Source organism: Poecilia latipinna, unplaced genomic scaffold (genome assembly GCF_001443285.1).
Source record: "Poecilia latipinna isolate Pla-1442-1.1 unplaced genomic scaffold, P_latipinna-1.0 Scaffold1749, whole genome shotgun sequence".
NCBI classification, from domain to species: Eukaryota; Metazoa; Chordata; class Actinopteri; order Cyprinodontiformes; family Poeciliidae; genus Poecilia; species Poecilia latipinna.
Window position 1 is genome coordinate 90,280 of NW_015114365.1, and position 25,898 is coordinate 116,177.

A 25,898-nucleotide genomic window follows, 5' to 3' on the forward strand; every position below is an offset into this window, starting at 1 on the left:
CCTTAAAAAATGTATTAAATCAATTCAGAAAAAAAAATAAAGCTGATAAAAGGGAATATGATAATATTAAAAAAAAAACAACATACAAAGAAAGACATAAGAAATAGGAATGAAACAAAAAGTAATATGTTCTGATCTTAAATTAGATTTAAAAAATGGAGAAAATAAAAGTTAAACTTAGTTAATGGCTAATAATAAAATATATGTATATATTTTAAGTTGTCTAAATCTGACATAAAATCAAATGGAAAGGGGATTTTGTTCGCAGGTGCCACAAGCATCGTGTAGTTTTAATGCTTCTGAGTTAAATTCACATCCAATTTCCACTGATTACGATGGGTCATTTTACTTCCACTTTAAATCTGACCTCATTTTTATTAGCCTGAATGTGAGAGATAAGCAGCACTCGGAGAAAGAGAATGGGAGAGCGGCGTGGCTGGCCTGCAGGGGGAGCCACACGGCGCGGCGGCGTAGCAGCGGCCTCTGGAACATGAAACCTCTACCACAGGGCCACACTGGGCTCCAACCTGTGCCACAAGTGCGCTTGCAGGGTCTCATCAGCAAATATATGGAAATACACACATATACACGACTCCTTGGAGCTGTATCATCCTCACAGCGCATCATGTGAGTGGACCTTTCAGGGTGCTGTCCTCATTCACAGCTGCAGCCAGAAAGAGCTCCATTACAAAGGTTTCACTCTGCACGTCCCACAGAGCCGAACTCTGCCTGTGGCATTTACAGAACTGTGCAGCGGGTTAAACCCTACACAGTTCTGTTTCTATTTTCTTTCAGACAGGCACTTTTTTGTAATGGTTCCAGTTTGGATGCAAAGACAAACTTTGCATCCAAACTTGGTCTTTGCAAGAGACTTGCAAAGATACTTTGTAGTGAACTGCATCTCTGAAGCTTTTGAAATGACTCATATTTAGAAACACACACACACACACACACACAAAAGAGAATGAAGCAAATTTAACAAATTCCTCATTTATTTATTTTTCCTAAAGGATATGAAAAAGAACAGAGGGAAAGATAACAGAAGCGTCACAGAAGCTACAGTACAACAACAGGATGACCGAAATCTGTACACAAAGTCCAATATTATCACGCTCAGTCAGGATGAAGATTGCCTCGAGCCTCTGCGGTGTTCCTCCTCTGGAAGCATTTATTTAGAAATTTAAAAAAGTCCCTCAGGTCTTGTGTTCTGGGATTTCTTTGGGAATTCTGGCTGGGCACCAAGGAACGACGGCCGAGCCAAGGTCCAGCGCTAATCAGACACAGTAAACTCCTTGATAGAGAAAATGGAGATAGAACTAGTTGCATTTAAAATCTAAATGAAGAAGTTGAATGACAGCTAATGGGGAAATGTTCCCCTGAAATACTCAGACATGATAGTGTTTAGTCCCCTGATACTCATTGCATCTTTAAATGGCAACAAATGTCACCAATGATAATTTTATAAACACAGTGTCACCTCAGATGCTTTTTTTTTTTTTTTTTTGTTTCCTCCTGCAAACAATAATGGTTCTCTTCCAGAAAGAGAAGGTTGTGAACCAAAAAGGCAACTACAAAAACATTTAAGGGACCAGCATCCACCTCTGCATCGAGGCGCGACCCATCCTAAAGATCCGCCTTGTTTCCCGGTCGGAGTGTAAAAGTGTGATTCCAGCGGCGCTTTAGAAAAATTTGACACCTTTTCCGTCATCCATAGCGATGATCTCCGCTTTTCCTTCTGTCTGTAAAGCCTGCAGGGAGCGCTGCAGCATCCAGTCCTCTAAACCGTGGAACTCTGCGTAAAAAAAAAAAAAAAAAAAAAAAGGAAAAACGATCATTTGACGGTATTATCGGAGCGCAACTGCTCTGTAACTATCATCATTGGATGCCTTATTTTATTTATTTATTCGTCTTGTCTGTCCACGTTTGTCTAATTTTTTAAACTCAGCAATTCAATTCAACAGGCAGAACTAATATTCACTCATAATCAATACAACAGACGAGGCTCAGCATTGCCGGAGAGACATCACCGACCCCCTTGTGACGACTGTGATATAAAGTTTTGGCTCATGTTTACATCAACAGCCGTTTTCCATGCATTACCATTTTCTCTCTGCCCACTTCTAACACGGACATGTTTTTAAACTACGAGTTTATTTCTCCTAGAAACTACCGAAATTGCATTTAGCTTAATTGTACATAATTCTCCAGATATTGTTCTGATCCCTTTTAGAGCCGTGAAATACGAGAAATTGGGACCGTATCATACCTTCACCGTCTGTGTCATCACCGTTGGAGAGTTCATAAAGTGTAAACACAGAGTTGTTCATGCCATTTTTGGACACCTGAGACAATAGAGAAAATAAAACACTGTTAATCCTTAAATTTACTGTTAAAAAAGAAAAAGAAAAAAGAAAAAAACCAAGAATAGGCACATTTTAAAATTGAGATACTTCTCTACTAAAAATACTTTCTCCTATGTGCCTCTGCATTTGAATCAGAGCTATTTTGCATTTCCATGTTTTCTAACTTGCGAGGGATTTTGTGGAAAATCTGACGAAAATTTTTATTATCTTCATTATTTTTTTAGTTTTTCCGTACAAAAGAACTTTGCAGCTCAACTTTTAACAAAGTGTGCAACAACAAGACCCAGGAAATAGCAGTAAAAGCACAAAGGAATAGAGAGAATACAATAAAACCAGCTGCAAAGAGACGTTTAAATACGATACGAAAATTTAAATTTAAAGACATTCTAGTAGAAATTTTACTTCTTACTGAAACCTTTATTCCCAGATCCATGTCACACAAGTTTTAACACCAATGCTAAGAGAACAGTTTTAAATGTGCTTTTAGGAAGAAACCACCACAGTATCAGTGTGAAATGTCTGATCATTCTGTTGGTTTCTGCCGATACAATTACACAAAAAAAAAAAAAAAAAAATCTGTTCTCCTTTAAGCACAACGCACACTGAGACATCAAGCATTTCATCGTAGCTCAGCCAACTTAAAAGAGAGCGAACATCAACACTGATATTACTGGCGGCCACCACAAAACGTGTAAAAAATACATCTGCTGCTTATGTCATCTAAAAACGCAAGCAGCAACGTAAGCAAAAACGTAACACCTTTGTTTTTAGAAATATATACAATTGCATAACCCCGGGGTGCCAAAATAATGATGTTGATTTATTAACACTGGGTTTGTTTATATGCACACCGCCCTCAGATGCTACTGAGTATAAAGGGAAAGTTTGACACACACGGGGCAGCTCCTTTTGTTTCCTGGCTCGAGCACCTTTGGAAAAACGGAGCTGGTGGAATTGATGATGCATAAAAAAAATAAATAAATTCTACAACTAAAAAAAAAAAACACAAACTATTTGTGATGTGAACAAAAAACATTTTCACAATCATAGACAGTTTCAAAACCTTGTTCACTTTAAAGATAGTTTTACCCTGTGCAATTCAATGGAAAACACATTATAAAGATGTAATAACCTGGTTCTAAAACCCCAGTTCAATCTGAAGGAGAAAAAAAAAAAGCCAGCAGAATGATGCTGCCACCACCATGTGCCACTGTGGGAAATGGTGCTCAAGGTCCAAATTATGGTTTGATCAGACCATATTCTCCAACATATTTTAGGAGATTGTGGCCAGATCTGGATTATGTTTTACAGTCCTAATCCTAAAGCCAGACAAATGAGTCGGACGCAAACAACAGCTGCCAAAACATTTGAAAAACATTCTATATTTACAAACATATTTTAAAAAGTTAATTAATTGTCAGTTAATTAATATAATTGTACTGGTTTAAATAACTTTATGACAGAAAATACTGGCACATTAACTAAGGTGTGCACACATTAACTACAATCTTAATATATTGCCCAAGTTTAAAGAGAAAGTGACACACAATCCATTTAAGCTAGAAAATAATTGCTTTATCTATGTTTTGTAGTACTAATACATTCTTGTTTCAATACATATTAAATGTGTGATGCCTAGTGATCTTTATAGCTGCCTAACACGGAGTTTAAGGTGAGCAAGTGCATAAATGGGTGTGTTAGTTTGTTTCAGATAAGCAGTTCCCTCCGCAGAGATTAAACATGTAATATTTCAAGTTTTGCCACAGAAAGACAAACGGTGTTGGATTCAGACTCTTAAAGAGACGAGACGGAGAGGAGACTCTCACGCTTTCTCCATATCTTTGGTTTCAACAAGTTATGAATTTGCACAGATTCGTCCTTATCGCGAAGGTCACATGAAGATTTACAATGGCAATAGGTGAACGACTGTCATTTCATTAAGGATCAGCAACCCCACAAAACCACTCGGTTTCTGGAAATAACTGCTTCACTTTAGACCGGCAGTATTTGATGACGACGACGTCTGAAGTTCTCAAATAATGTCTTTTTCAGCAGCACAATTTGAACTTTAAAGTAGGAGGCGTTGTCTAATTGGGGCTTTTGGAAAGACTTTGAATGAGATTGGTGTAAAGAATGTAACCGTTCCCTCGATCAGTTCCTTTAGTTTCCTTGTTCTGATGCCACAGTAAGTGTTCTCTTCATGTCTTTAAAGTTTGCTATTAAGAAGTGAGAATTTATTTTAGCGTTCTAGGTAGCTTTTATTAACAGTTTCTTAGGATTTCAGAAGATTTCCAGATTTTTTTTGGTGCTTTTTCAATCATTTCCTGACCAGTACTCGTCATTTCCAGACAAAATGTTTTATTGAAGGCATAAAAAAGCTCTTAAATTCAAAAATGAACGCCGCACACAATCTAATGAGAGATATATCAAATGCACAATCTATTAGCATGTTATTAGAGTCCTGTCACACAGAGTTTTTTTTTTTTTAGATTACTTTAGCCGAATAAAAATAATTATATATATCAGTATTTTACACATAACTAAGTGGTTCCTAAAGAATTGTTGAAAACCTGGCAGGCAGCAAATAATCAGCAGGAAGAGAATCACTTAGATCCTGTTCCAAGTGTGGATTATTTTTAAATGGTCCACATATTTTTTCTATCAGAAATTAAACAACTTTCTGGGCTGATCATGCAGCAAATAACAAAGACGACTGGAAAAGCACAGAATATTTCCACACTCACCCAGAGCTGGAAATAATTAGTTATAAATTAAAATATATATATATACATCACCAGTTTTGCCGTTTACTTTGTTGATCTGCTGCTTCCAGTAATGCAATATAAAATTCCCACTAGATACAGGTTAGTTTATGTGTTGTTGATTTTTTTTTTTTTTTTATATTTTAGAACTTTGTTACCTTAATTATAGCATATTTAGACTCATTTTAAGAACCCCGAGTCCAGCTTAGCCTGAATTTTAAGCTGTTTAAACACAAAACAGATAGTAAACTTCACTTTTGTTAATTTTTTTTTTATGAGTGTCCATTTGGTCAATAACTCAAAAACTAAAATAGCAGGAGGAAAAATAATAAAAATCAAGATCTCGTAGAAAATCAAAGATAAAGCATATCAATTTCATATAAATCATGATGTTGACTTTCTTCAGCATGATCAGACTTTGTCCTTTCATAGATGGCGAAAAAGTAATGCCTTGCTCCCACTCAACGGCAAAATGACAAATTTTCCACTTCCAGGCATTTTAACGCCGCAAAGAAAATCTGTGGGATGAATGAGTTCGATATACGATTCATCTGCAATTCTCTTTTCTTGGCATGAACAGCACAGACTTAGACTGCTGAACTAAAAGTGAATTTTAAAAAAAGTAGCAAAACTCCAAATAATTCAGTTTGGATTGTACGTCTTTTGAACACCACGGAGGGAATAACATTACAGCAGAACAACTTTCTAAATCAATTATGTCAATATTTCCATAATCTATGGTTAATAAAATTGTTAAGATCAGGTTGGTTTTAGAGCTTTGATAATGTTAGAGGTTTCCATGACATAATGGACATGTGATTGGAGAAACATTCTTCTCTTGGTGCTATAAATAACAGGTTCTCTCACTTTATCAGCACCACAGACAAGACAACAGAGGACAGTTTGTAACTCACCCACTGGTATATTAACTTCCCCCATTCCTCTGGTCGTCTCCACATGACTAAACACCGCGACTTATTTTTGTCCAACCACTCCAGGTTGCCTGAAGAAGTCGCAGACAACAGGCGTGTTTAACGCTGCTGGAACATCAACGCGGCAAGAACGTGAAGACAGAAGACGATTTACCTTTTTTCCTCAACTCTTCAAACACAACTTGAATTGCTTCCACTGAGAGTTTTCCTGGACTTGCATTAAGGATGAACCAAACCAACATTCAGACAGGACACACTCATTTGAATTAACAGCAAGATCGAAATGTATTCATGGACATGTTTGAGGCAGTTTTCATCTTTTTTTTTTTTTTTCCCCTCTGTGAGTTTAAGAAAATTGTTAATAAAGTCAAACTGTCATACTTAGAAAGAAATCACAGGTTGTACTTGTCATAGCCATTCTACATTGCAAAAAGAAATATATATAAAACATCACAGGCAAAAATTATATAAATATTCCAACTCCAACGAATAAATTTAAACTTCTTGTATTAAAGATCGTGTAAGTGTGCTTCCAGGATACTCTCTATCTTCTTGTTGTTGAACACGGGACTTTCCTGCGCTTCCATGACATCCACAGTGTAGAGCTTGTGATGCCGGCAGTAGGACAGAACCAGGGAACACCAGGCTGCCAACTGTTTCTGTCTCGTGTCAACATTGGGCTGAAGTCTGTCCGAAAATACAAAACAAACAAACCGAGCAATGTAAGGCATACTCATAACTCAGCAGCTGTCAACGTGCTTCAGCTTATTTTAAGAAAGCATAGAGGTTCAAGTATTAGGACGAAGCTTGCAAATCTGGTTATGGCAAAGAAACTTTGAACGAGTAAAAATGTTTGACAGCACATATTCACATATGGCTGTGCTATAGTTAGGAGTCGGACGTGTCTAAAACTGCAAAGCCCGTTGCCTAATCAGATCATCCACAAAGGAGAAATATGCTGCAGTTTTTTTAAAATAGAGGAAGTAGTTTATAACCCAAGAGAAAATTAATGGATTGTTAGGTTACCTCCCTATGCATCAACGACCTTCTTTATTTGATCAGATTCATAAACAATCTGTGAAAAAGCAATGGGCCCCTGTGAGATTTTGTATTCTTGTGGGTTACACTTAAATGTTTTAGTACATATATTTTCAAACAATTATTAAGAGAAAATAGCAATCCAAACTAGCTTGAAACATTTGGCCAAAGAACTCATTTTGTTATATAATTTTCTTACTAGTCATTGATTTGTGATGTTCTTTCCTCTCAAGTTAATAACTAGCAGGAGGTCTTAAATCAAAAATTGTTATTGTGATAGATAAACGACAAGGGGGAAAAAAAGAGTTCAAACACTGCGAATCTGAGATGTCACTAGTGTCAGTGAGTCAACATCAGCGGAAACACATCCCATAAAACATATTTTCCCTCAACACAAACCTATAATAAATCACAATGTACATGTGATCAGGTATTTGCGCAGAATTACATGCAAATCCGTCATTAAACCAAGCCATAAGTAGCTATTTTATTAACTTTAGAAAACCTGAGTGTAAATTCACTTCCTTAGCAATCTTAGCCGAAATTAGCTTGCTAACGTAGTGCTAGGTTGAAAAAAATCAACGCTTCTTCAAACAGCTGCAGAGACAAAACAAATAGTTAATAGGCGCGTTTTAACGCTCTTTTTATGCGGTAGTTGTTAAAAACACGACTCACGTAAAAAACGGAGGGAAATTGTACTGCCAGGGCCACTCAAAACTCATCGCAGTTGATGCGGTGTTCACAGCTGACAGCGTCCGGAAGAGCGTCCGACCACACAAATAGTTCCGGCTGAGCACACAGAGCAGAGAGAACTAACGGACTAAACTCATTATTAAAGTGTCTATCAGAATTTATTGGAATTTTTTAAAAGCATTGTAATCAGTATTTCGTCAGGCTGTAAGAAGTTCTGAATTGGTTTCTTCTTCACTTTTTTTTTTTTTTTAGCATATTACATGGACATAAAGTGAAAACGAAGAGGTACAGTCATAATAAAGCAGATAATCTGACAAATTACCCAGCCAGTATATGTCGATCAACTTAAAGAGCAGCAGAAAGTGCATATTCCCCAGTAGAATGAGCACATTCACCTGAAAACTACTAAATTTAGTTGGTTTATTCCATATACAGCTAACAATAAAAAAAGTTATGAACATTATAATTATAATTGATACACTAAATTATTTTTGCAGCAGTAGAAATAATTGTTGATGTTGTTCATATTTTATTTGAATTTCTGTATAGACTTTGAAACTACATCAAGTCAAAGTAATTTCATGCCTGTGAGAAAGTAAAACAGATTTTAAAGCTTTCTTCTAATGCTAATGAATAAAGCTGCAAACATGTTGTCTGTAAATGTGCTCATTTGTTTCACAACTCTTTATGTGTGAAGTTCAAAGCCTAACATCTGTTGTTTCAAACTGGAAAAACTCCACAGAGGAAGTATGGGGTATTATCAAGAAGAAGATGAGAGACTCTAGGCCCAGCGGTTCAGACGAGCTGAGGGCAACTGGTAAAGCACAGGTCTTCTTCAGCACCTCAGTTACCGCATTTATTAACAAATAAATGCTTGAAATGTATGTTGCAAATAAATTACATGAGCTTCCCTCTTAAAAAGATTAGAAAAAGTCTTGATAGCCTGATAAAGACAGCTGGTTGTGTTCTGGGGACGACTGTGGAACCTCTGGAGATGACGATGCAAAGAAGGATTCATCATAAAACCCAAGGAAATGATGGACAACCCTGACCATCCTCATCATGAGACTAAGGAAAACAGAGTCTGTGTCCCCCAAATAACATGAGTGTGATCTATGACACACACAAAAAAAAAGAAAAAGAAACCTTTGTATTTTTTTTCAAAAGTTAATTTATTATAGAAAGATCTTGTGCTTTTTCCACCAACTTAACAGCATAAATATGCCATTTATTGCTATTTACAGGACATACAGCTATGCTAATTTCCACTTTTCTATTTCACCATTAGATTTAGTTTGCTTCAAACTCTCAATAAATCATTATTTCATCTTCATGGCATTATTTTACAATCTCTTTAAGAACAGCATAAATGAAAAATACTCTTACTGTCTTTTAAAATCTATATCTATTTCATTTTCTACTTCAGACCAACATGTTGGCACATGGTGGCATTACTTCAGCTGTCTATATTACAATAAATTCAAGGGCAAAGCGGTGAGAAAAGAGGCAAATATTAGGATACAATCTCAAGTTATTGACTTAAGTGATATAAAATCTAAAATCTAAAACAAACATTTAAAAAAAATATGTCAAATGTTTTAAAATAAAGATGAGAGCTAATTTAAGACAGCATTAATGCTTTCTAGGTGTATCCTGCTTTGTTTTGACACTTTGACTTCAACTAAAAACAAAAAAGAGCAAGAGTCAAAATAGGAGAAAGTGGCTTGTGAGGTTTAGACAGTTTAGAGTCTCGAAGAGAGAAAGCAGTTTGATACAGTGCTTCTTTCACTGAAGAAAAGTCAAACCTGTGCGGCTCAGACACATTCCTAAAAATACTGGCGCAGACAGTATAACAGTGCAAGCGTCCTCAGGTTAAAAAAACAACAACAAAAAAACAAACACAAAAACATACAGAGCAACGGCAGCTGAAAATCCCTCATCTTGGCAGGTTAATTTGCAATGGCACATTTAACTTATTCCAGAAAACAGCTTCAATTTTACATGTGGCATTCAGGCTGCTGATGTACATGCAATGGGAAACCATAAAAAAAACAAAAAAAAAACAAAACAAAAAGAAGAGTCAAGCACTTTATGCACTTTTGTCCGGGTGCACAAGCGACTGTGTTTAGCTAGAGTAGAAGAGACGGCTGTATTCATTCAGGATGAACTCCACGATCTGGTTCTGGAAGACCATGTGCATGGTGATGTTCGCCGTCTCCGTCTCCGGCCGGAGAAGCGTTGGGCCGAACACAATGGCAACGTTCTGTACGGTCATGCGATTGTCCTCTCCATATTCAATTACCCTGTCGTTCAGAGAGAGAGAGAGAGAGAGAGAGACGAAACAGTGAGTCTGGGTAAACTGGAGTTTAAAAAGATTGTATTTCTGTCCCTGGGCAAACTATTTACCTGTTTAAATACAATCTTTTTATTTTTAGCAGAAAAAATTAAGTTGTTTTTCCTTTTTTACATTTCAATTAATTAGATTGTCAGATTCCCGCTGTGTTCCTAGATCTTTTTGATGTTTGACATCAGATATTAAAAAACTTTTATGATTTACCCTCAACTTCACAACTTTGCATTTATTTGTGTTGGTCTATGACATGAAAAACGTTTTTGATGAAACATTGAAGTCGTATTAAAACTTTTAGAAGGCACTGTAAAATGCTATTATTTTCAAAGCAATGCAATAGAAAAATCAATCAGAGCATAAAAAAAAAAAAAAAAAAAAAAAGACTCAAACCTTTGTAAATGCCCAAAAAGCAGTTTCATAGTGTCATGGTTTACAGGAGGAAGTGACTTGACCAGTTCATAAATGTGAGAAAGTTTTGAGTTGTAATCAGGATTTCCTAGAAAAATGAAAGAAAATCGGTAAGTACAGCATCGATATGGAGCAAAAAACAAAATGACAAGATTCAAATAAAAACGAAAGCTTTACTAATTGTTCCATGAAATGACATATCAAAGAAGTGGGAAAAATGTACTTACTTATAGCTGTGACAAACTCATTAAAGTGGCTGAATGGGAAAAGAGGCTCAGGAAGCTCTCGGAAAAATAATTTCAGTGCTCCGGTGATGACGTGAACGTCTTCCCACTGACCGTCCTCCAGGTCCAGCTCCTCTGTTGTAAGACAACGTGTGCACAAAGCATTAAAACCCAGCAGGGGGCGCTGCTGTTTAAAGTTAAAACAAACCATCAATGGACCTCACCATGATCAGCCTTGAAGCGAAGCTTCTGTATGACTGCAAGGTTCCCACTGACTCTGTATAGCCCATCGATATCTAAACCTGGAAATTACCAGCAGCTCTTGATCAACTACTTTAATACAGAAAGAAAAAAAAGGCATGAAATATTTGCCATATTTAACTAACCTCTCCTCTCCACTGCTTTAATACACTTATCCACAAAACTTGGAACTGTGGTCCTCTCGTGGGCACAGAGTGTGTGCAGATGACAACCGAACACGTTTTCTGCAAAGAGTAAGATTATTTTTGACGGCATGAAAAACTAAGATATTAACAAGCTTCCTATTACAAACATCGAGACAAAAAAGCAAAAAGGGCAAGAATGATTGAGATTTATGCAACAAGCTTTATTATTACTGTTTTTATTCTATTTTGATCTGTCGTAGTTACATTATTAGCTGCACGAAATCTGATGCCACCCATTTAAGCCTTATATATGTGTGTGTGTATATATATATATATATATATATATATATATATATACGGATATATATATATCTCCGTCAGCCATCCATAAAATCATTGGTTAGATTGGTTAGAAATCCTTGTCAAACTGACCTCTGATGTAGCCTTTTTCCTTGACTGACTGCAGCGTTGGGCGCTTCATGAGGAACTTCATCAGCTTGGTCCGAACTTTCTTCGGGTCCGTTTCCCCTGCATTGTTGGGCGATTGAGATATGCTTGGCCTTGGAGCTAAAAAAAAAAAAAAAAAAATGATACACAGAGTGTGACTCCATATTTCGTGGTCACAGGTGAAGGCAGAGATCAAGAGGCTAGTCTTTTAGCTTCATCACAAACAGGATCGAAGACATAAAGTGTCCCTTGAATGTCCAGTACACACTGGAAACAAGCTTCAACTGTGTGCTCAGAATGTGAAACCAGTTCCTGTCTTTGGATGTGTAAGCATAGCAATATAGCCTTCAAAATCATTCACAGTACTACTTACTAATGTAGTACTTTAAGTCTTCTTCAGATCCGCAAAACACAAATAGACCCGACAACCAAACACACAAACAACAGTTCTAAATAAACTTTCCCAGGCAGGATAAGTCATTTAAAACTTCACAGAGGTAAAAAAAAAAAAAAAAGTCCTTTTCCACATAATCACCAAACTCCTCCCACAGATGATTTTTAGTTTCTACAACCATACAGAACGTTGTCCTTCTGGGCATCTTGTGCCAAGGTGCCGTTTGTTGCCAAAGGCAAGGATGCTCAGTTGATTAAAAACATTTCACCAAAATTAAGTTAACCCACGTTTTCGCTTGTCTACGGCAGCGCCGGGCTTCTCGTCTCTGTCTACGTTGCCAATTTTTTCATACAGGTCCCCATCCTCTTCCTCAGAATGATGCTCCTGGTAGTCCTGAGGAACGGACATGAATGCAGTGTTGAGACATGAACACGGATTAATTTAGTTTCAATCTGAGCAAAGTATGTTTATAACTATTTTTTTGTTTTTGTTTTTTTTTTTGTTTGGCAACAATGAATATTCCCAGCAATTTCGTATGTACAGTTTTCTTTTCTTTTCTTTTCCTGGTAAAGCAATTGACAAAATCTGAATCCAGTGACAGTTTGACCCTTTTACTTGTGTAGTAAACAGTGACGCTTATGCTTGACCAAAGTAGGTTAAATAAAACGATCTAATTAGCTTGGTGCTAAGTTTCTTAACTTTGTAATCGTGTTATTACAACCATCAAAAAAAAAACAAAACAAAAAAAAAAAAAACGAGTCATTGACGGAAGCAAAGAGGGTAGAATCTTACAATGTAACTAAATTGTATAATTTAGAACATACTTAAGACTTTTTAAAACCTCGACATGGAGGTTTTGGCCACTTATTTCAATCGTAGTTTTCAAGTCAAATCTCTTTAAGCATTTATTTTCATAAAGGATCTGGGAATCAATGGCCACGTCAAGAAGTTTTTAACTCTACGCAAACATAGAGATTTTAAGCCAATAAGCAGTAAAGCATTTCTGCAGGTTTGCAGGGAGGGCTCAGCGTGGCAACACCTGAATTCCTCAGTCAGAGCCTCCAATGGCCATATTTATGACTTAAAGTAAAGATCTTTCAATTCAGAGCAGATCTGACATTTTCTGAACTGAGAGACAAAATGTAAAACAGAATATAAGATGTTCAGTGAGATTAGCTGATGACAGAATGGATCTTTTTAACCTTAAGCCAAACCCCATAACATGTTGTTCCTCCCATTTCCTGGTTTTATGAAAAGTTCACCATTTTAAATATAAACACAAACGTAAAATCAGCCTCTGTGTCCTGGAAAGAACAAGCAATCCTAATTTGCAAATTCAAAACATTTACATAAGAGATGCCTTTTCTTTTTTTTTTTTTTTTTTTTTTTTTCATTTAACTACTTCCTGTTGATGGTTCTGGTCACTGCCAGGACTTACGAGCTGTTGAATGGTATCCTTTAAAATTTTGTGCCAGTCATGGATGATGCTTTCCGTATCGTACTGGATAAGGAACTCTACACCATTTTTCCCTTTGAGCTGAAAGACGGGAGAAAACTCACATCAAGGAGGATTTAATCAAAGTTTATATTAATGATTCAAATGATTTTTTTTTCCATGAACATAATTATATTTTAACAGCGCATGTTCTATTTTCTCAAAGTAAAAATCATCCGCTCAGCAGAACACTTAACATTGCTTTCAGTGTCAACAAACAGACACACCTCTAAAACATTCTTTTTACTGGATTTGTCCTTTGTGGCCCAGCCAATCGTAGCGCCCTTCAGCTCCACCGTAAACTCTGGAACAATCTGATTGGTCTTGTTCTGTTGGAAAAACAAGAGGAGAAAAAAAAAATAAAAAAATTCAGCTGATTACCAAACTGACCGCGCCACATTCCAGGAGGTGAGCTGAAGTTGAACAAAAGACGTGACTGTCACTGCCGGCTCGTGACCCGAAGGCTCGTCTACGCCGGCGATTCTGACAGAAGTGACAGAACAGCCAAGGCAGCGGTGCGGCTTAGGGTTTTATTTGGGGATGAGGAGGCAGCACAGGTGAATCACAAGAGCGTGAATGCAAGAGAAACGGGAGGTGGACTGATGATATGAGAAGGAGATAAGAATAATTCAAGAAAGGCTAAAACCAGTTTAAGAAGCAGAATAGCAAAGAACAATAAGGAGGAATAAACTAAGAAACGAAATATAAAGGAATATATATTTTATATGGCAAGACCTAACGAGCAATAATTAATACAAGGGGTTGAATAGAACACAGCAAGACTAAAACCACATTAGATAATGACAGGGGAAAAAATACATACATTTTAAGGAAGAAGAAAACAAAAATAAACCTAATACTGAAAATAAATATATTTTTCTGGCTGTAATAGTAATAAGCTTATTGAACTCTTAAGCCTGAGGGTGACTTGTCACTTCTTTGCGCTTTTTAGGAGTTTTTCTTTGTTTCTTCAAAGTTCGTATTCAAGTCCATGTTAACGCCATGAGGCTTGACGTTATTAAAAGTGGCTCCAAGTACAATAAAACTGCTAATCTATAGATTGATTAACAAATGTGCATAGAAATATTATGCACATTGCTGTCCCATATTTGTGTGACATTAACAGAGAAGTGCCAGAACTCTTTCTTTTATTTTTTTTTCCTATAAAGCACCGATTTTAATAAAGTGAGGACCCTACCACAGCGCCTGGGGAGGGTTTGGGGTCTTTGTGGAACGTCAGGACTCCTCCGTGGAGAACTGTCCATGTTGGAACCCAGTTTTTCCTGGGAAAAAATAAAAAGATAAGACACACATACAGATTAGGTGCATCTCAAAACCTGATAACATTACTGAAATGATTTTAGCAATTCAGTTTTTAAAAGCAAAAATATTATACAGATGTATGACAACCAGGGAGATATTTCAAGACTTAATTTCTGGTCATTTTGGTCATTCTGGCTTACAACTAATGAAAACCAAAACTCGGAAAATATGACATAACTGCAATTAAAAATAAAAAAATAAAAAAAACAGATTTCTACAGAGATGCTACATCTTTGCAATCACATAGTTGACTGCTGACTTTCTCCTTAACAAGGAGAAAGTCAGTGACACTTTCCACAAGGAGTAAGAGCCACAAAAAGCCATCGGTAATGGAGCTGGAGTTTGACACAGTTCCATATCCAAGAATGTCGATGGAAAATAATGTGTTGGGAAAATGTTTGCGCAGACAATAGGAAAAACTGAAGTCTTACGAGAATTACGAAACAAAGCCTGTTCAAGAGTTTTGGGGGAGATTCAGAAGGCGGGGACTGCAGCTGGAGTCAGAGCTTCAAAAGCCACCACACATACCTATCAGGGACATGAACTGCAACTGTTGCACTTTTTATGTTAAGTCTCTCCTGAACCAGAGACAACGTCAGAATGTCTTACCCTCGGCTGAAAAGGAAAAAATAAATAAATAAAAAATTGGACTGCTTCTAAGTCTCCAACTCCTATTTTCAGATGAAAGCAAGGTTTGCATTTAATTTGGAAGTCAAGGTCCCAGAATCAGTAAGAAGAGCGCAGAGGCATAGAATCAAGCTGTTTGAGGCGTAGGGTGAAGTTTTCACACTGATTTGACGACTAATCCCATCTGCTGCTGTCGGCCCACTGTGTGCTTAATCAACTCCCCAAGTCAGTGCTGCTGAAATTTTTGCACACTTAATGCTTCCCCCTCTGCTCGCAAACTTTCACTTGACCCCCTTTGTCACGCTGCCAAACGTACCACAGGCCGCTTTAATGACCCTGGTATCGCTGTGCTGAACTGACGACAATCTGGGTCGACTCCACATGTAACCTTCGGAGTCTAGATTTTCATGGGATATAAGCCACAATAATTAATTTAAAAGAAACACGTGCTAGTAGGCCTGTCACGATAACAAATTTTGCTGGACGATTAATTGTCTAAAAAATTATTGCGATAAACGATAATATTGTTTCAAGACCATTTGACACTGATTTAATGGAAATGACGAAGAATGCATGTGATTTCCTGCCATAGATAGATGCACTGTATTTTCAAACGAACACATAACACTAGAACTGACAAACTAAATAAACAAAACAACCAAAAACAAAAATAACATGGATTCTCAGTCTCCATTAACAAAAAACGTACTTCAATAAAAACTAAACAACATAAAGCCAAAGTGGAAATAAATACTGCATTCAACCAAAAGAGTGCAGATTATGAAGTCTGTATACTATATTGCCCTTCAGTAATCTCTAGATTTAAATAGAGAAGATGGGCACATCCGACTACCTAATGCAATAGTTCACACTACACGACTTTTTGTCCCTATTTTCCCCTTATGATAATCTTAGATCGTTGTCCGATCTAAGATTATCGCTGGTGATTTCGTAACCGATCATCCTGCAGTGTGTGGTGTGTTATGGTAGATTGTGGTGGCCGCTCTGATCTAAATCAGGGATTTTCCCCGACTGGGAGCTTAACGCTGAATGTGACAGGTAGCCAATCATAAAGCGCAGATTCTCCTCCGGGCTTTCTGAGGGAAAATTACGGAGGGGAATCCCAAACAGCTGACACGGCGCAACCGGAAGTCCAGCGGACATCGGAGATGATATGTGGAAACAACATTAATATTTATTCAACATTTCGTGCAAAGAATATAGAAATTACAAGGGGAGGAGTTGGAGCCAAATTGCTACCGCAGTTGATAAACCTGGTAGGCTTTCAGCGGTTCTTTGTTAACGTGACATAAATAGGTTATAATGATTTTCATTCAGTCGGAACTTTACGCTGACTCTAGCCACATGCATCACAGGTAGATTCTAGTAAAGCATTGATTAATGCCTGATTTTAAAATTAGTTAACTGGACTTGTAGCCATTATTTTGTGCCCATGTGGCTGCACACCACACGGCACAATCGAACCTGATTGAACCGTTATACCTAGGATTTCTGTCAGCTAATGTGTCTCTCAGGTTTTGAAAATAGGCCGACAGCCGGCCAACAACTCGTGTAGTGTGCGCTGGACATTACACTAAGGAAATGAGGAAGGGAGGGTCAGTGGAGAGCACCGGAGTTGAGCCTTTTTTCATTCAGTGTCATCAACAGAAAGAAAAAAGGCAGGAAGAGACGATAAAGCCGATAATTAAAATGAGGTCGATAGGTTTAATTTATTGTGCGATTAATTGATTTATCGTTTATCGCGACAGGCCTATGTGCTACTTCACTTTTTGAATAATGGCTGCGTTTTTAATGATATTATATTTTACTAAGATGAACTTGCATAAGAATCAAAATATACATAAACTATGAAACAACAAACGTCTAAAAAAATGAACAGTATGGCTTACCTTACTTTCTTTCCGTTCTCAATGATTTTTGTTTTGTTGAGAATTCCCGCTTTCTCCAAATTCTGTACCTGGAATTGTATCAGAAAAGCCAATATTTCATTGTTTTGAAGATTTGGTTTGTACACGTTAGACGTTTGTGCGAAAATTAGATGAAGGAGGCGATGTTCTACAGGGAAATAAAACTAAAAATGAAATGTGAAAAAAGGACTCCGAGTGCTCTTGCGTTGTTCTACAGTGCAGTGTCATCTGCAAGGACAAAAAAAAAAAAAAAAAATCTGCACCCTGACCACAAAAATCTGCATCTAAAGTTTGCAAATAGACACCGAGACAAGGTCGAGGCATTTTGTTCTGCAGACTGAGTGTTTAGAGATCACCTGACATGAGGACCTTTTATAGTAGAAGAAAATTACAATGAATGCTACATTGTGAAACAAATGTCGCACAGTCAGTAGAAAGTAAAAGACTGCCTGGCCTGAGATTCACTGGCCAAAATTAAAGAGCACAGGCTGAAAGTGAAATTTAAAGCGCAGCTCTGCAAGCCGCTTAGATGTCTCTCAACACTTATGAAGAAGCGAGGATTTTTGATTTATAATTTTTCAGTCTTTTAACCGAAAAAGTCCAATACTTTGTGAATTAATAGCTCGGTCACAAGTCATGTTGTTGCCGTGGAAGCTCGACGCACAACAGCAGGAAGTAAAAGTCAGACAGCGGAGAGGACATGTTAAGAGGTTATTAATCCACAGTTAATATAAGACTTTCAAACGGTTGATGCTTCGAGGGCATAAACAAGCCCATATTCTTGTTCATCCATGCGGGATGAAGAAACATCTGCTTAGGATTACTTGCAAAGTACCTTGAAATAATTGGATTCGTTCTGGAAATCACAAAGATGTGAAGCTAATCTTTTCTTTTCTTTAGTTATTTTTACAACATATATTTTGCTCGGCTAAACTCACATCAGCATCTAAATCCAAACGTATTGAAATTTTGCTTTTGCCTTCAGTAAACAGAACATACTGCATTCCTGGGTTGATATTATTGATATTGCGACAACTTTCACTTTATTAATATATTTATCTGCAGTGGTGATGATGCACATGAGAGATGCTTTTTATATCACTGCAGAAAAAAGATGGTTTGCTAATGAGAGGCAGGGTGATTTGAATGTATAAAGTTTTTATGGAAATTATAAAAAAAAAATAAAATAAAAAAGCTTATCAAGTTATTAATAGCCACACCTTCTGCCCATCATAGATAGATGCTGCTATCTATGGCTAAAGCTCAGGTGAGTGCTTAAACTAATAACCCACATTATAGCGCAGCCACTTTGAGGTCAAATAATAAGGATTTCTCCAGGGCCTAAACCCAACAGCCTTAAAGGAGAGACACAAAACACCATTCAGATGTAGGGATAGATCGGAGGGCTTAATGGTTCACTTTACTGATGTCACAAAACTCAAATGGAAGAGCACCAAAGTCCACTTACATTATGCTCTGGAGAGTTTCCCGTACTGGAGCTGTCGCTGCTGTGGTCTGACGTGTTCCTCAGGTGACTCTGGGTGAACCTCTAAAATCAGAGCACGAATGAAAATCTTAGTGTCGAATATGCGAATGTAAGACAAAACAGAACAGAAGAATAAGCAGGAAAAAAAAAAAAACTGAAGTGTGTTGTGGATTTCAGTGGGTGGAACTTCCCATTACACGTCTATAATTTACCAGAATTAGTCAAACTGAGCTCATTTTGGTAGAATGACTATTATTAACTCAAGGAGTTAAAATGATGACTCAAGTGATTAAAACTAATTGTTTGTCAGTGTGCTGTAATACCTTTTTCAATTGTTTCAGAGTGCGACATACAAAAAACAAACAAACAAACAAAAACAAAAAAAAAACAAGTGCAATCTTTTTACCTGCAATTAACTGTGTTTTTCTGCTGCCATTTTAATTTGATAATAATCAGACCCGCAAACATTCAGCGAGTTTCACACAAACGCAGATTCGGGCACGCTCGTGTACTGAACTTGGCCGAATACAGGAAGCGTTCACATAGAAAGAGTTTCTCATCTCCAGTTCTTATGCTAAGCCACAATGTTTTCTTTCAAGACCAAAACAGAAACCTTCTTTCTTTTAAGGCAAACCTGCAAAAATCTGTTTTTTATCTTTCTGATCTTAAGTGATTGATTTTCTACAACTAGACTACTTTTCATGTTAAAATTTGTGGCCCGCAAGTACCTTGCCTATGTCATCCACACATGACAAGAATTTATTAATTCAATGTTTTGTGATTAAGCAGTCTCCACTGCGCCCATTGGAAAAAAAACTTTCAACCCTTGGTTCCCGAGGTTTGTAGTAAGGAAAAGCAAAAGCCCGTATTTGTACACAGGAGTCTCAGTGGCGCTTGTGCAAATGTTGCCTCTCCCTCAATCAGAGAGCAATGCAGTCGATTTGCCTTGCTAAATAAGGGTTAAACCTTTTCAGTGTTGGCGGATAAACACAGACTTAACCACGCTACTTGCCAACTGCATAACTTTATATTTAGCTGTCGGACACACCCTGGATGTGCCACACAACCTGTGTGTACACACACATGTCTGTGACGGCGTTAGTGTGTGTACATGCATGTACCCCATCTTCCTGGCCCGTGCAGAATTGAGCAGGTACCCTCGAGTCTCTCCAGTTTTTGACGACGTGCACATTTTCATTCTCATCGCCATTCGGGACATTGGAGTGAGAAGGAGCTGCAGGGGCCTTCAAGGACAAAAAAAAAAAAAAAAAAAAAAAAAAAAAAAAAAAAAAAGAAGAAATTTCACACCATAAAAATGACAGAGATTCCACGTTCTTAACTTAATTTGTCAGAAAAGTCTGTAAAGTAGAGAAGGGTCTTCACCTCAGGCAGATTCCACTCAGACTTGGTGCCATCTCTTAGGTAGTAATAGGTTTGGCCCTGATCATCCACAGACTTGATCCACTGTTAGACAACAGAAACATTTTTATTTGGCATATTTTTCTGTAACTTAAGTCACAGTAAAAAAAAAAAGAAGTTACAGAATAGCATATTTTTAATTCAGAGTAATAACTGAACTTCTTTTTCTAATGCAGTTTTTCCAACCAGAGCTGCTGCTTCACGGCTTAAATCCCGCAACGAAATATATCTAGGGTTTCATAAAAGACATCAGCAACGTAATGAAAAACAGGTGCCGTTTATTAAACTAGGATGTGATTTTGAAGGGCATACATCATATTTTAGATGCCACAAACGATTCTCAAAGGATGAAACATGAATAAATGATATTTCTCAATGCTGATGTGACTTTCAAAACATGCTTTTCTGAAAGAATTATTTTTTTTTATTTTTATGTCACAGCCACTAAACAGGAAGGCCCCATCGTGCATGTATGACAACGTTGAGCCTATATACATATTTATCATCACAGAGTGGATTGTTGTGAAGACGTGAAGGAAATGAATTTCTCCTCATCCATCAAAAATAGTCTCTTTTTCTCCCAGGATTGTACAACAAATTGGGTCTTGAATTTAGGTGAGAGTGCAAGCCGAGGTTGGGGAAGAGGGCTGAACACAGGAGAGAACACGGCTTGTGTCAGGGTCATCGGTCATAGCTCAAGCAGAGTCAGCATTTATGGTGAGAATAAAGTGTGCCAGGTAAGAAATGTCTTTCATCGCCTGATAATTACCCGTCACGTTGCTTGTTCCTCAGTGTCTGAGCCAATTAACAGAGAAAACTTTTGGCTGTAGCGCCCGTCTGAGTATTCCAACTGGTCTAGTATTGGCTTAAACTTTAAGGCAAAATGATGAGTTTTTCTGAGAAATCAGACTGCGAACATTTTTACCTTTTCAGTGGCATAACAGATGGTTTCCTCAGGATAAAACTGAGAAAACCATGTAGGTATGTGACGCACAGATTACGCGGAGAAAAGGTGAGACTTTGTAACCACTGCAGGTCTCACTAACAAAGTATTCTGGCCGCACAGCTGTTTGAAAAAATAAACAGCCATTTTGTTGTGTTTTTTAATAAACCAATACATCCACTCATACTGCAACAGATACTAGTGCCTTGGTGCAGTTAGAAATGGTAAATAAGTTAAATTTATCTCACGCTTTTCGCGTCAAAGCACTTGCTCGGGACCATGTCAACATGTGCAGCTAGAATTGAACCTACAACTTTGTGATTGAAAGACAACTGCTCCACCACTGAGCCACAGTCACACACACAGTTGAGCGACGTACTCCTTTAACAGCATTGGTATTGTGTACCGATGCTGGATACGGCATCTGTGAAACTAGACCAAAACAAACTGAGTTCCGAGCTGAGCATGCTAAGATTAGCAAGCTAGCACTAACATCCGCAGGTATTTATTGAGATTTTCAGGCACACCAGTTCCTCAGATGCATCAACCCTTATCAAGTTCTATCCAGAGGGGTATTCTTGCTCTTCAAGCATATTTACAACACCTGGTAAAAAAATACAATTGTGTTCAGGAGCATGAACTTTCACTGCAGGACTTCGTCAAATGTTTACCGCAGAAAGATAACAGTTATTTCTGCGTTGTGGCTCTGGTGGCTAACGGTACCACAAGGGACCGTCATGTCCGCCTAACTGTGACTACATTTGTTTGCTTTTGACTTAGTTTCTAAAGCACGAGTCGCATTTAAATGTAAGTGTTTATCTTGATGAGCCACATAACACCTCAGCCTTCCTGGCAACATTTTCCACAGCAGTTTTTGTATGAAAACATTATTAGGGTTTTGATAAAATGAAGCTTACTATATGGTTTTAGAATAGCACGGCTCAAAAAAAAATGATAGCTGACGTTTTCTCTGGTCCTCTGCAAAAATCACTACCTTGTGCTACCTGAGATCCATGTACTTATCTCACGTAAGTCTCAGTTATTTTGCCGCAGTGCAAAACGAAAAAATAACAAGGCTTTGAAAAGCAAAATAAATCTTATTATTCATAGTGAACCTTTGAAGTTTCACATCCAGTCTTGTGACCAGTTTCTATTTAAGTTGTATGTTGTCCACTAAGATATTTCTCGACACATTTTTTTTGTAACTAACTTTTAAGCCTTGAGCAAGTTTAAAATAAAAGTAGCATATTTCAAATTAGCATTTTATATGCTGCCATTTTTTTACAACAAATAATTTTACAATATATATTTTTTTACTTTATTATTTATATGTTGCATCATGCACACTAATTTAATCCTGTGCTATTTAAATAATGATAGCTACTCATTAGTTATTTTTAAATTTGTACAGTTTAGGTTGTTTTTTTATAGGTTTAAATGAAGCTTAAACTACAGTACACATCCAGCTCTATTCTTTGTTATGCTACTGAACTACTGAAATTAGAGGAGAAACAGACAGGGCTGAAAAAGTGCTGCAAAATACTGGCACGTTTAACGTGAAAGTCCACTGAATGCCAACTGACACGTCCACATTTCACACCTTCTTCAGTTATATTGAGGGGCTGTCCTTACCTGATCTGGAGAGTTTTCACTGGTGAAAACCCATGTCCCACTGGGTTCCACGGTGAGGTTCCAGCCAGGCGGGGTACTGCGGTCCAGGTTGGCCCGGGGGATGGTGGTCATACTCACGTGGCCAAGAGCGTACTCCTTCGGAAGAGTCGGGGGTCCCGTGTTCTTGATGTCCTCGTACAATTCTCCTTGGTCTGGGTAATCCTCTGATGGGTAGTCCTCCACAGGTAAAGGAGGCTAGCAAAAACAATGTACATTAAAACAATTTATTGCATTTTTTGAAGTTATTTGTCTTTTTAGTGAAAATTACACTGCAGGGTAAATTTGAACAAATTATCGAAGGAAGGCTGGACATTGTCAGAGACGAGATTAATCCGGAGTAAACCTAGTCGGAAAAAACACACTTGACATGCTTTTAAAATTTTTCAATCATAAACCTTCCTGTATTACATTTAGACTGGTCAACATAACGTAGTATACTATGAAGAGAAAAGAGAAGAATAAGGGTAATTTTTAATTCAATAATTTAGGGTTAGGGCTCAGATTCCAAATCTCGTCACAGATTCTCAGTTAGATTTATGTCAAGGCTTGACCGGACAATTGACGCAGAATATGCTTTGATGTAAAACATTTCAATGCAGCTCTGGCTGCATGTTTAAGGTTGTTGTTCTGCCTACACCACGGTCTCAAGTCTTTTTTTTTCGGCTTCAAACAGGAATGCTCTCACAGGAATGCTTTGTACTTTTCTCCATTCATCCTCCCATTGTCTCTGACGAGCTTTCTTGTCAGTGATGATGCTGCCAACGCCAATGTTTTACTGGAGAAATGGTGTGTAATGGCCACACCCAAGGCTGCACTACAGGTGAGTCAGTAACCCTCATGGCCTTTCCACTTTTCATGTTTTGTACATTTTCAGTACAAAATAAGAGTTTGTCATAAATGATTAGCGAGACGTTTAAATAGATTTGTTCTATTTCAGGTACATCTAGGGATTCCTGATCAGAAATGGAAACTTTTGACGTCTAAACAGAAATTTCAACAAGCGTGTAGGTTTTTCCATTTATCGCTCGTCAATTGCAGCAAGTGACACAAACTGTTTGTTCATACTTCGTGTTGAAATGTTTCAGCTTAACGCAGAGTCACCGAATAATGTCAGTTTCCTCAGTTACTGCTACGATCTTCATGTCAAGTCTTTGACTTTCAGAGCTGCACTGACTTCCAGGTTCTCTTCCTCTTTCTGCAACTCGTATGAAGTCATTCAAGGGCAAAAATTGGGTCACTTGCTTCTTGGAATGTGAAAGAAAAACAAACCCCCAAAACAAGTGAATTAATATGTTTACTGATGGGGTAAAAAATATTTCCGTATGATGACAAAATTCCTGTGAAATCTCAGGCTATTCAAAGATTAATACCGTCTCTTCTCGAAATCCAAATGAGGCCAAATGTTCTTTCAGGGAAACTATTTGGGACTACCGCTGAGCCTATTCTGTTCGGAGATAATGAATTAAGTCATGTCTGTTATGTAGGTGCAGGACATTTCATTCCATTAAGAGCAGACTGTATTTAGGTTCCCCCTGGGTGAAGCTAAAACTGGAGACAGAGGAAGCCTAAGTGGAGCAGCCAGGCTGTCTGTCCTTACCGGCTCGTCATCGCGAAACCTGTGCACGCTCATAGGCTCCATCGGAGAGGGGTAAAGGCTCTGCTGCTCAGGAGGGTCCCAGGATGTCTCCCCGGACATGTGGTTATAGAAGTAAGGCTGACCAGTGGTCTCATCCACCAGCTGCTCCCAGTCTGAGGCCCAGTCGGATTGAGGGGACGGTGGAGGGAAAGGAACCTCCGGAGGGAGTGGCTCAGGGTCTGTGGGGGAGTCTAAAAAGGGGTTGTCCCAGGTGGTGCTCCCCGTGTCGGGGTGGTAGTAGTATTCCTGTCCACTTTCTTGGTCAACATGAACCTCCCATCCCTCCTGTTTTAGGTAGGAAGGAGAGCAGGGCGAAGGGTCCGACGGGGGAGACTCTGAGATGCTTTGGCGAAGCTCTGCTACGTTGACGTACACTGCTGACCGGAGATTTTCATTCTGCACCTGAAGATGAGAAAGAACAATGCAATAAGAATAGAGAGTTGCTGACATCCGAACACATCTATTAGTGTTTCTACTGTAGACTAAGGAAAACCTGGCCTGTATCCACCTCTACCTGTTGAGTGCCAACAAGGTACTTTTCCAAGGGAAAGATATGAGACTTACTGCAGGGTGGCAAGGGGGCAATTACAGGGTACCTACAGGGAGTTTAACATTTTAGTGAGTAGTATGAGTAGTTAACAAAAGGTAAAACTAAATTGTAGTACTTAGTATGTTTTGCTGTAGTTTTTACATAAAGCCGTAAATAAAAACCAACGCAGGTGCCCTGCAAATACCCTGTAGGTATCCTGTCGTACCAAGTGGGCATCTGAATAAGAATCCTGTACTCATTATTTCCCAAAATTCCTCTCAAATATTCTTTAGATATCCTGCAGGCACAGTTTTTAGAACCATTTACATAACAGGATAGGTTAAACTCCCATTACATGCATGTACCCTATAGATATACTGTAATTACCCAGTAGATATCCCTGTGGGTATCTTGTATGCACCCTTCTGAAAACATGCAAGATATACCAAGTAAATTAAAATAAAGTTTAAAACAGGAAAAACTGTTGTAGGAAGTACCACACCCAAGCTTTAAGCTAAGCTGTCGTTTACCCTAAATCTGTCTTCTGCAACAAACTGAAACACAGGAAGTCTAACGCTGAAAAAACCCCCACAAACCTCTGGGGCGTTCCCTGCCGTGCCAATAATCAATAATGGAGCCCAGTTGCATTTACTTTGCAGTGTTGCACCCAGACTTCATCTTCTGATGTGAACCACTGTAAGCTATTGCCTGCCATAGAGCTCAAATTAAAAACGTGAACTGTGTAATCTGGTCTGCGTTTAATTATGTACTGGATTGAAAATAAAAGTTTAACAGCCACACAAACATGTGAGCGCGGGGCATTTTCAGTGGACTCTAACTGGGT

At 38.0% G+C, this 25,898-nt stretch overlaps 2 protein-coding genes across 3 annotated transcripts in view; both read right to left on the reverse strand.

The window, feature by feature from the left end:
* Nucleotides 1–1,486: 1,486 nt before the first annotated feature.
* vps25 (vacuolar protein sorting 25 homolog) lies at nucleotides 1,487–7,879 on the reverse strand. Its single transcript, XM_015060847.1, has 6 exons — nucleotides 7,771–7,879; nucleotides 6,599–6,744; nucleotides 6,212–6,265; nucleotides 6,040–6,128; nucleotides 2,267–2,342; nucleotides 1,487–1,792 (listed from the first exon to the last, which is right to left on the reverse strand). The coding sequence occupies exons 1-6, from the start codon at nucleotides 7,815–7,817 to the stop codon at nucleotides 1,680–1,682; spliced, it is 525 nt and encodes a 174-aa protein (XP_014916333.1). The 5' UTR covers nucleotides 7,818–7,879; the 3' UTR covers nucleotides 1,487–1,679.
* Nucleotides 7,880–9,640: 1,761 nt separating this feature from the next.
* arhgap27 (Rho GTPase activating protein 27) overlaps nucleotides 9,641–25,898 on the reverse strand; it is a 35,008-nt gene continuing 18,750 nt past the window's right edge. Inside the window, exons 3-19 of one of the 2 annotated variants that reach the window (XM_015060845.1) lie at nucleotides 24,487–24,927; nucleotides 22,851–23,084; nucleotides 20,240–20,320; nucleotides 19,978–20,100; nucleotides 18,839–18,919; nucleotides 18,663–18,725; nucleotides 17,353–17,420; nucleotides 14,691–14,775; nucleotides 13,720–13,821; nucleotides 13,436–13,534; nucleotides 12,285–12,390; nucleotides 11,589–11,723; nucleotides 11,157–11,255; nucleotides 10,995–11,072; nucleotides 10,774–10,905; nucleotides 10,529–10,634; nucleotides 9,641–10,091 (exon numbers count right to left, since the gene is read on the reverse strand). In XM_015060845.1, coding sequence (XP_014916331.1) covers nucleotides 9,914–10,091; nucleotides 10,529–10,634; nucleotides 10,774–10,905; nucleotides 10,995–11,072; nucleotides 11,157–11,255; nucleotides 11,589–11,723; nucleotides 12,285–12,390; nucleotides 13,436–13,534; nucleotides 13,720–13,821; nucleotides 14,691–14,775; nucleotides 17,353–17,420; nucleotides 18,663–18,725; nucleotides 18,839–18,919; nucleotides 19,978–20,100; nucleotides 20,240–20,320; nucleotides 22,851–23,084; nucleotides 24,487–24,927 — 2,211 coding nt within the window. In that variant the 3' untranslated portion in view covers nucleotides 9,641–9,913. The remainder of the gene's footprint in view (nucleotides 10,092–10,528; nucleotides 10,635–10,773; nucleotides 10,906–10,994; nucleotides 11,073–11,156; nucleotides 11,256–11,588; nucleotides 11,724–12,284; nucleotides 12,391–13,435; nucleotides 13,535–13,719; nucleotides 13,822–14,690; nucleotides 14,776–17,352; nucleotides 17,421–18,662; nucleotides 18,726–18,838; nucleotides 18,920–19,977; nucleotides 20,101–20,239; nucleotides 20,321–22,850; nucleotides 23,085–24,486; nucleotides 24,928–25,898) is intronic. The other variant, XM_015060846.1, reaches the window with a different exon arrangement.

What these genes read in the sequence shown, in the direction of transcription:
- vps25 (XM_015060847.1), bottom strand. Translation starts at nt 7,817, where the DNA reads ATGAGTTTTGAGTGGCCCTGGCAGTACAATTTCCCTCCGTTTTTTAC. An exon ending in AATTTCCCTCCGTTTTTTAC is followed by an intron (nt 6,745 to 7,770) that starts GTGAGTCGTGTT and finishes ATTTTCGGACAG; the next exon opens with ACTTCAGCCCAATGTTGACA. An exon ending in TGATGACACAGACGGTGAAG is followed by an intron (nt 1,793 to 2,266) that starts GTATGATACGGT and finishes TTTTTTACGCAG; the next exon opens with AGTTCCACGGTTTAGAGGAC.